Source organism: Saccopteryx bilineata, chromosome 2, assembly GCF_036850765.1.
Source record: "Saccopteryx bilineata isolate mSacBil1 chromosome 2, mSacBil1_pri_phased_curated, whole genome shotgun sequence".
NCBI classification, from domain to species: Eukaryota; Metazoa; Chordata; class Mammalia; order Chiroptera; family Emballonuridae; genus Saccopteryx; species Saccopteryx bilineata.
This window is the reverse complement of record NC_089491.1, coordinates 347,682,435-347,693,122: the sequence shown is the minus strand read 5'-3', so window position 1 is coordinate 347,693,122 and position 10,688 is coordinate 347,682,435. Positions and strand designations below refer to the sequence as shown.

Genomic DNA, 10,688 nt, shown 5'->3' with positions numbered 1-10,688 from the left:
GATAGAAATACCCCATTCTTTGTTCTCATGCCATTGACTGTTTTGAAGAATATAGGCCAGCTATTTTAGAAGTTCCCTCTGTCTGGCTTTGTCTGATCTCTGCTGGGATTAGGTACAGGTTACGCATCCCTAGCCAGAATACTACATAGTAAATGAGAAGAGACTGGAAACAGCCAGGTGGAGAGCAGTGAATGAGTGAGAACATTTGGCTTCTCTCTCCAGATCCCTCAGACTTTCGGAGAAGACCAGCAGGAAATCTGTGAGACCCTAAAAACCGCAGGTTCTCATCTGAACCTTCTCTGCTCCAGGATGACAAGGGCATTATTCATCTCCTTGCTCAGCTGCCTTGTTGCCATAAACCAGGCCCACCTAATCAGCCGCTGTGACCTGGCTAAGGTGCTGTACCAGGAAGACTTGGATAAGTTTGAGGGCTACTCCCTGAGTGACTGTGAGTGCCACTTCCTCACACTCACACCCCTATTTCTCCTCTCCTGCTCATCCCCTACGTCGCCATCTTTCTTTCTATCTTTTGTCTTTAAAAGCCAACTTCAAAGAACAGATCTCTCTAAGAAACCTTTCCCAACATTCCATATTCGTTCAACAATTAATTGAGCACTAGGAACTATTTTAGGTGCTGGGGATATAAATAAAAGCTCTCTCCTCATAGTGTTCACGTTCTGGGGAAGAGACAAGCAATTAACAAACACAAAAGTATATAGTATAAAGCACTTCCTGGGGGTGATAAGTGCCATGCAGAAGAATAAAGCAGCAGGAGTGATAGGTGACACTGGTCTAGAAGGGGAAATCAAAGATCTCTTTGTGGAGGTGACACTGAGTGGTGCTGAATGAAGTAAAGGACCCGGTCACCCAAATGTCTAGGGGAAGAGCATTCCAGGCAGAGAGAACTGCCACTGCAAAAGCTTCATCCTACTGCATGTTAGGGATATCTCCATTTTGCCCAGAATTTGTGTACACCTATCTGTCTTACAACACTTTCTTCTTTTAACTTGCCTTGTGGGTTTTATTTATTTATTTTTTTTTTTTGTATTTTTCTGAAGCTGGAAATGGGGAAAGACAGTCAGACAGACTCCCGCATGCGCCCGACCGGGATCCACCCGGCACGCCCACCAGGGGTGATGCTCTGCCCACCAGGGGGCGATGCTCTGCCGCGACCAGAGCCACTCTAGCGCCTGGGGCAGAGGCCAAGGAGCCATCCCCAGCGCCCAGGCCATCTTTGCTCCAATGGAGCCTTGGCTGCGGGAGGGGAAGAGAGAGACAGAGAGGAAGGAGGGGGGTGTGGAGAAGCAAATGGGCGCTTCTCCTATGTGCCCTGGCCGGGAATCGAACCCGGGTCCCCCACACGCCAGGCCGACGCTCTACCGCTGAGCCAACCGGCCAGGCGCCTTGTGGTTTTTTAAAGTACATATCTTCATTCTTGTACTATAGGCCCTTTGAAGACAGCATCTGCATTTGACCCAGCTAAATGTCCCTTGCTAGGCTTTCCAATTCCTGGCACACAGTTGGTGATTATTAAGTGCCAGAAGCATAGATGGACAGATGAATGGTTAAACTGATGAGTGGATGGACCAAAGGATGAGAGAAGTTAGGGGGTGCTTCGAGCCCACTAGCCCCATCCTGCCTTATTCCTTTCTTTTGATTCCACATTTCCCTTTCTCCATCTCACTTCTCCCTCAGCACGGCCCCCTCTAAACACCCTCTTCTTCCCGTTCCAAGGGCTGTGCTTGGCTTTTGTGGAAAGCAACTTCAACATATCAAAGGTAAACGAAAATACAGATGGCAGCTTTGACTATGGCATCTTCCAGATCAACAGCCACTACTGGTGCAATGATCACCAGAGTCACTCAGAAAACATTTGCCACGTGGAGTGTCAAGGTCTGTCCAGGGCCCCAAGGTGGGAGTGACCAAACTCTACTCCCAAAACTTCTCTTTCCACTCATAATCTGAGAATGTCCCCAGCGTGGTGGTTCAAGGAGTCAGGGAATTCCTTTACTGAGTGGGTTTGACTAGTGGCCCTAATGCCTATCCAGTTAGGAGATTCTTTAGTGTCCTCAAGCAGGATCCAGAAAGGCTCTGCACAGCCTTTAGCAGTAGAGCAGCAGCCAACATTTATCGAGAGCATATTATATACTAAGCACTTTACACTCATAGCTCATTTCATCCAACTTTCCATGCAGTAAAAACTATTATTCCCACTTTACAGAAGAGCAAACCGAGGTTCATAGAATCCATGGTGGCTAGACTTGTGATCCTGAAGGCTCAGCTCTAACTAATAAGCAGTACTGTCTTTGACTAATGCTGACCAAAGGCCAAATGCATGATTCTGCCACTCACCTACTCTTCTGTATTCTGATCAGTGTCCCTGGATTTTCACCTGAAAAGCCTCCCTCATTAGGCAAGACTTTACCTCAGTATCTTGCTGCCTATTTTGGCATTTCCTTTCCCTAGATACTCCCAAAGTTTGGGTGAACCACCATCTACTTTGGTTAAAAACTGTGGTAGTAAACAAGCCCCAAATCTGAGTCCTCTTCCTCCTACCCATGGCCACCCTGACTTCCAGCAGCCGTGTAGGTAGGGGTATCTCAATGGGCCTCCAGGAGGGAGGCCTTGCTTAATCTGGAAGTACTCAGCCCCTACGAGGCACATGCGTGGGCAGGGAGAGCAAGTGTCTGCCTCAATCTTTGGGACTGTCCTTTGTTCTGACAGGTGTTCTCTTTCTCCTTTTCAGAACTGCTGAACCCCAATCTTCTCTCAACCATCCACTGTGCAAAGAAGATTGTGAGCAGAGCAGGAGGGATGAAGAACTGGTGAGGAGGACACTATAGGACTAAGTTAGCAGGCAGAGCCCCAAGAAAGGTGTGGTTACAGAGAAAGGGACAGTAGGCAAGGACCAGACCCTTTCTGCTGCCTAAACAACTGTAAGATAGTGACAGGGCTTGGAACTCTGACTTGAAGACCTGGGATCTAGTTCTTTCTCTGATATTATATTAAACAAAAGTCCTTTGGTTGCAGTAATAAAACAACTAGAGCTAGCTGAGGGAGAGTTATTTTGAGAGGACACCGTGTCTCACTGAGCCCACACACGGGGTGCAGCTAGGCCTCAGGAAGAGAGTGGAGGTGGGCTGGAAACTGTAGGCAGGCTTTCCTGGGCAGACTTCTGCTTCTCTAGGTGCCTTTGCCTCACTGTTCCCTCTGCAGACCTGCTTCCTCTGCTCCACACTCCATAAGACAGGCTATGGCTGCCCAAGTTTGTGACCTAATGTCTTAAGCAATCATGGAGACTGGCTAAGCTCAGTCCCAGTCTAAGTGCCAGGGATAGGAGATCCGACTGGTTCAGCTTGGACCTCATGTCCCCACTTGGTTCAATCAGCTGTAGGCATGGGAATAATTAAAGCAATACAATCACGGCCACTACAGGTTCCTGTCTCCACAATTGGCAGCACTATTCTCTATGAAAACATGTTGCTCAGCAGCTGGGTAGTCACCGCCAAAGCTGTCAGCTTACCAACACTGGATGGTAGGATGGTTACTCAACTTTTCTGAGCTTCAAACTGCATGTAGAAATAATACAAATGGCTGCCTCAGCAGGCAACTGTGAGGATGGAAGGAATTAAGTGCCTTGCACATTTACCTTGCAAAAAAAAAGGACACTGCACAATGACTATTAGGGCTCAGACTTCTGAAGGGAGAGTAACTCTTAGCCCTGTAAAAACAGTGTTTTTACTCCCACCTTAGAGGGAGATAAGGATTTGAAAGTGTCAAAGCATACTGCCGGGGGGGGGGGGGAATACAGACACCATGGACAAGGGAAACCTAAAGGAAGAATCGGAGGGGCTAGGAAGATACGTGAGAGCTAGGAGTGAAGGTGCTCTGTGTAGCAGACTCACTGAAAGCTGGGTCATGAAGCAGCTACTATGTGGGAAGCAAGAACCAGTCTTTTCTCTCCACAGGGCTTCATGGAACACGCACTGTTCCGGCCGGCCACTCTCCTACTGGATGACAGGATGTCTGCTGGGATGAGACAGGGTGCAGGCCTTGCTGTGGGGTCGTTCCGGAACTCCTCTCCTCCCTTGGGAATTCTTCCTTTCTTCTTCTTCTTCTTGCATCGATTTCATGTTATTTTCTTCCCTTCCTATTTACAAATAAAACTGACCAGAGCTCCAGGAATAAATGGTTTTCTAGAGCTTCTTCCTTGTTCCCATCCAGGCCTAGGCTCCTGGGTCCTGACTGTCATTTGTAAACCAAGAGGATCATGGTGGCAGTGTAGCTGTACTACTGGGATTATTTAACACATTCTTGTGCAAAGAATGTGTTAAATTATTCATTTTAATTCCACATATATGAGTGTACCTAACCTAGTAGCAGTATGCTAGGTATGGGAAGAAGGAAGATGAAGCATAACTGTTGCTCTTGAGGTGTTCATAATCGAAGTGGAGAAGCAGAGACACACAGGAATAATGGATACATGAATGGATGAATACATACAAAGGACACCATGGATAATTAAATAGATAATAAAATCTATAATTACTGGTTTGAAACAATATCAGGACCCCAGTAATTCCTCCAAAGCCAACTATTTTTTTTATAAATAAATTTTTATTTTAATGGAGTGACATCAATAAATCAGTGTACATATATTCAAAGAAAACATGTCCAGGTTATCTTGTCATTCAGTTGTGTTGCATACCCATCACCCAAAGTCAGATTGTCCTCCGTCACCTTCTATCTAGTTTTCTTTGTGCCCCTCCCCCATTCCCTCCTTCCCTCCCCCCACCCCCCGTAACCACCACACTCTTGTCCATATCTCTTAGTCTGGTTTTTATGTCCCACCAATGTATGAAATCCTGCAGTTCTTGTTTTTTTCTGATTTACTTATTTCACTCCGTATAATGTTATCAAGGTCCCACCATTTTGTTGTAAGTGATCCGATGTCATCATTTCTTATGGCTGAATAGTATACCATGGTGTATATGTGCCAAATATTCTTTATCTAGTCTTCTATTCTTTTTTTTTTTTTTTACAGTGATTAAAGCCTTTAAGCAAACTCTTGGCCAATACAGCAAGAATCCATAAAAGAGTAGTGTCCTTAACATGTTCACCAAGTCCAAGTTGGCCCCAACACCATGCCAAATCCCTGAAAAATGCAACCCAACCCCAGTGCAGTCTGTTAGGAGCTGTCACAAGGAGCAGGAGTCCAGGAAAAGTCCACATCCAGGAAAAGTCCACATGGCACTGGAATTGTTGTCACAATTCTATACTTTGCAGCTCACGTCCAAGTCCCAATGACCGCTGCTTTTGGCTGGTAATGATTTAGGTAGATTGGAAAAGCCATCTGCAGCATGTGTGGATATGGAGCTTCTGTTCTCCTCCACCTGGAGAGATGAGACCAGGTTGCTTTTCCCTGGAGCTCTGTGACTGTGGCTTGGTAAAGAGAACCTTGGGATACACTAAGCTGGGTGGCAAAGGTAAATTCATAATAGAAGTTGGCAAAAGGAGGAAAGAGAGCTCTAAATTAGGAGTAGGTCCCAGCCTGAAATATGAGTGGGGCATTGAGGTAGGAGAAATAAAGGAAACACTATATATTAAACAAAGCAGCAGAAAATAGGACTATCAACACCCACAACAGAGATCTTCGAGGGAAGAATAAAAAACCTGACTATTCAGGCAAGACATAGTTAAGTGGCCCTTGTGCAAATGAGATCAGTTTACCTGCTTCTTGGAAGAAATACCCTAGGCTCTTCCACAGCGTTGTAGATGGGGCTGACAGCCTTGGGCACCTTCAGCCTTCCATGGCAAATCCCAGCATTCTGGGCAAGGTTAGGTCATAGGTGGCTGGAGCCGGGCTGGAAGAGACTGAACCCTCCCTTAGAGGAGCGAGGGAGAAGCCTACCTTCCAAAGCCAACTATTTTTTTTTTTTTTTTGCATTTTTCTGAAGCTGGAAACGGGGAGAGACAGACAGACTCCCGCATGCGCCCAACCGGGATCCACCCAGCACGCCCACCAGGGGCGACGCTCTGCCCACCAGGGGGCGATGCTCTGCCCCTCCAGGGCGTCGCTCTGTTGCGACCAGAGCCACTCTAGTGCCTGGGGCAGAGGCCAAGGAGCCATCCCCAGCGCCCGGGCCATCTTTGCTCCAATGGAGCCTTGGCTGCGGGAGGGGAAGAGAGAGACAGAGAGGAAGGAGGGGCTGGGGGTGGAGAAGCAAATGGGCGCTTCTCCTATGTGCCCTGGCCGGGAATCGAACCCGGGTCCCCTGCACGCCAGGCCGACGCTCTACCGCTGAGCCAACCGGCCAGGGCCCAACTATTTTTGAAGTAAAGAAAAGGCTAGGACCCTGGCTGGATGGTTCAGTTGGTTGGAGCATCGTCCTGAAGTTCAGAGGCTGCCAGTTCAATCCCTGGTCAGGGCACATACAGGAGCAGATCGATGTTCCTGTCTCTCTCTCTCTTTCCCTTCCTCTCTTGCTAAAATCAATAAATAAACATTTTTAAAAAAAGAAAGAAAAGCTAGGAAGTAGGTAATGGGTGGGGCAAAGGGTCAGTGCTGAGGTGGAGAAAGTAGTGGTGGAGCTGAGAAACGGTGCAGGAGCCATTGATTTGGGGTACTCTGGGAGAATGGGCTAGAATCCAGATTTAAAAAGGCATTTCTGGGTAGGCTATGATTTTCTTGGAAGGTGCTGAGGTGGATGCAGTACAACCTGCTTAAAGACAATGCAAAGGCTGCAAAGGGGCAGTTGGAAGAATGACATGCACATAGCCACCATCAGTCCTTTTTTTTTATTATTTTTATTTTATTTTTTTAAGATTTTACTGACTTTAGAGAAAGGATCGAGAGAGAAAGGCCAGAGGAGCAGCAGGAAGCATCAACTCATAGTTGCCCTAGCTGGTGTTCAATTTGTAGGCCAGCTACCTGGAGCAGTATGGCCAAGGGGAGGAAGAATGTCTCTGAGATTTCAGCTTGGAGGAGGAGTTCAGATTGCCAGAACTGGGCCAGCACTTCTGATTTCCTGAGGTGGAGGCCCTGTGGCTTCCTTGGAAAGCTCTGCACCATTCTCCAACCACTAACTCCTCCAGAGCACCCTAAGGCGACACTTTCACATCCAAAGTCTGTTCGGGGTCGGTGGCCAACCTTGCCTGGAAACATGGAAGGTGCCATAACTCTGCAATCAGAACCATCTGAGCTAGTTCCTCCTACAACTGAAGAGAAAGCCACCATGAGCGTGTGTAAGCTCTGCACCTGCAGGAATGAGACGCTGTCCTGTGTGGCTCTCGGCCCAAAGCAGAGGCTCTGCAGCGTTCCTGTGCTGCAGCCCAGCACCGGCAATGACACCTTCACCACCTTGTAAGACTCCCCTGTCCTCATTTGTTCTCTGCATCCTGCCACACAAGGCAGCCTTTTCCTGAGGTCTTCCTGAGCTTCCCACATCTTCCCCAGCTCAGCTTGACTGATGTGATTACTATCCCTAATTTTCTTTCCCCTTCTTACTATTGGTCTCCCCTTCATTAGTCTTTTACTTGTAATTGCCCGTATTACTTTTGTTTATTCATCTTTGTGGGGCAGCTGTGTTAAGCTTGCTTGTGAGGTTACCAGCTGCCAGCACTTTGCCTGATTGGTATGTGAGTGTGTGGCTATGCCACGTGTATACGGCCTGTATAAGGCTACGGGTGCTTCTGCTTGAGACTGGGGAATGCAGATGGCAGGTTGCCTGCCTGCCACTGTGAGGGGCCATTCTTACTGTTTGTGCGCCGGAGAAGAGGTTTTCCCCTGCCTGTGTGCTTGTCCACTGTTGTGAGACTTTATTAAATGGAATGGTTCAACCCTTTTCAGCTCTGCAGGATCCACCCAGCAAACCCCATCTGGGGCGTATGCTTGAATCAACTGAGCTGTCCTCAGCGCCCAGGGCCAACACTGAACCAATCGAGCCCCTGGCTGTGAGAGAGCAAGAAGGGGGAGAGGGAAGGGAAAAGAAGCAGATGGTTGCTTCTCATATGTGCCCTCTCTGGGGATAAAACCCTGGGCATCTGTGCCCTGGGCTGATGCTCTATCCACTGAGCCAAACAACAAGGTCATCTTTTCTTTTTTCATATTTATGTTCTAGCTGGTTGTTTGGATATAGAAAAGCAGGCTGCCTCATTGAAACATCTTTTTGTTAAGTAGTTTTAAAATTAATCTCATTCTCAAGTATACAGTCTTCTACATATTACATGGCTGAAATAACTAACAAAAGGAAGAGAATGAGCTCGAGCTCTGATATCACCAATGTAGAACCTGCCTCTCCTTTTGAAATTTTTGTACTTTCTGTTACTTTTATCTAGTTGCAACAGCCAGTACTTTTCCTTTGTTTAGTGTGAAGATGTAGCCTGTTTGCTACACTGTCGAATGTTGCACTTAAAATCTTTCCGCTTTAAAAATATATTTTAGAAATTACTTTGGAAGAAGAAGGTTCTATTATACAGTGCATTATATCATCTGTGGAAGCAAAGATTGAAGATAAAGTTAAAAGAGAAAATAAACTACAGGAAAGTTGAAGCATATCAGAAAAGAAAAGGTTAGAAAAATATCTTAGCCCCAATTTCTGACCTAGTGACTTTTTCACTGTCCTTGGGTTATTCTGTTGTTAAAAGGGAGTATGGTTTTGTTAAGATAGAAGATTAATTAGTTTGAATTCTACTTTAACCCTTTGAGTAGTGAGTTTTTTTCATGCTTGCTGACCCCCCAGGAGTGAGTTTATTTTTCAAAAAATGAAATTACTTCCAGTTACAGTTTTATTAACTTAAAGTCATGTTTGTTTGATAACCAATTTATGGAAACCAGAACATACATTTGCCTTTTTAAAATGTTGCCTTACACATTTTTAAAATAAAAAATTTGTTATCTCATGCAATTCTTGCATACCTCCCATCTGTAAATAAAGAAGTATTGTTATTAGCAGAATCTCAAATATGTACTTGTATATAATGATATTCTTAGGACAATTTACAGGTGTTTATTTATTCTTTATGTTTAAAATTTTTTCAAACTGTTATTCCTCAAAACATAGATGCAGCAAAGTGGCTTGTTACGTTCAGTGCACACCACCCTGTGTCCCTCTGTTTGCGTCCCTTCTTGTAGTGTGCTGACATACGAAGCATTTTCATCCTGGCTTATCCTTTGAGGCTGTTGTAGGAACTGGCTTTGGGAAGTGACACCCTGAAAGATGAAGGCTGTCTCCTACTGACAATGGTCAGCTTCCTCTGGGTGATTTCCTCTTTTACAAACTCCTTCAAAAGCTGATCAATGAGTTTCAGTCTGAAGTCAGATAGCTGTGGTCTTCTTCCAGTCTTCATCTGATTCACAGTGTATGAGTTCAAAGCAGCTATGTCAATTTCATGAAACAAAGTTTTATATACCATTTCATGATTTTTCTTACATTTCCTGTGAACCTTATTTGCATATCAGCCTTGTCAGTCAAACCCATATTCTCATTATACCTAACCACATTTAGTGGCTTGGTAATGCTTTGCCCAGTAGTGTAATCACTTTTTCCAGTTTCAATCATCAAGTCATCATGAACTGTAGTTAGCATGTTGACCTCTCTTTTGTCACGCCATCTTTGAGCTCACATGATTGTACTATGTCTTGAGATTCATTCACCCTTTTTTATATTCTCCAGCTCAAAGTTTATAAAGAAGTATATGTACAATCGTACTCTGGACGGTCAGGAGGCACGAGGACGTACATGAACGTTTGTACTACTCAAAGGGTTAATGAAAATTTAAATTCTGTTGTGGCTGAAAATTCTTAAGTTTAAAATTTTGAAATTTAAACAGATCAATAATATATATAATTCTTGATAAATTTAATAGCTATAAATATTATTATAGTATATACTGTATATTATATAATTCTTGACCTGTTCAGGTCAGGCTCACTGGTTTAGAAGGATTTCCTCTGAGAGGGATTTGAGAGTTAGAATTTTTAAGAAACCTATTTTATAGCTTGGAACTATGGGGAACTAGAACACAGAAGGAACAACAAGCCATTGTCATGTCCGCTGCACATGTGCTATGTTGTAGATGGAGAGCATTGTTCGACTTACTTCAGTGACCCAGGATCCAGAACTTGGCTGTCTCTGGGTCAGAGAATGGGAAATCAGACCAAATCAACACCACTTTTGGCACTCCATCTTAAGAAGTAGAGTTTAGGGTAAATCATCAGAAAGCACTGGCCCTTGTACAATAAGTGCCATATAATAAAAACAGATGGAATCAGAGCCTACTTTCTAAAAGTTTATATAAGATTATAGATTATGACTGACAGTAGGACATTAATATGAATAACACATTCATAACATTGATACATTAATATGAAGAAAACATGGATAGAGAGGTCTCATTGTTATGAAGGTCTCCTGTCTATGAAGTGACATGAGATGTATCTAATATTTGTATGTTTAGGGTTTCGAATTTAATCAGAAAGTTCCATATACTACTAAAACTTATCCTCAACTGTTGCTTTATAATATGACAATATTTTTTACTATATTCATGGCAACTCCTTTCTTTCACTTTTCAGATAAACTTCTTGTGGAACAAACACAAAATTCACATCCAGGGAACTGATCTTCCTGACCCAATTGCTACGTTTCAGCAACTTGAACAGGAATAGAAAATCAGTTGATTGTTTC

The 10,688-nt window shown here is 44.5% G+C and overlaps 1 protein-coding gene across 1 annotated transcript; it reads left to right on the top strand.

Annotated features, from left to right (window-relative positions):
* Nucleotides 1-309: 309 nt before the first annotated feature.
* On the top strand, nucleotides 310-4,038 carry LYZL6 (lysozyme like 6). Its single transcript, XM_066255320.1, has 4 exons — nucleotides 310-448; nucleotides 1,735-1,893; nucleotides 2,747-2,825; nucleotides 3,969-4,038. Exons 1-4 carry the CDS (start codon nucleotides 310-312, stop codon nucleotides 4,036-4,038), a joined length of 447 nt encoding a protein of 148 aa, XP_066111417.1.
* The last annotated feature ends 6,650 nt before the right edge of the window (nucleotides 4,039-10,688 follow it).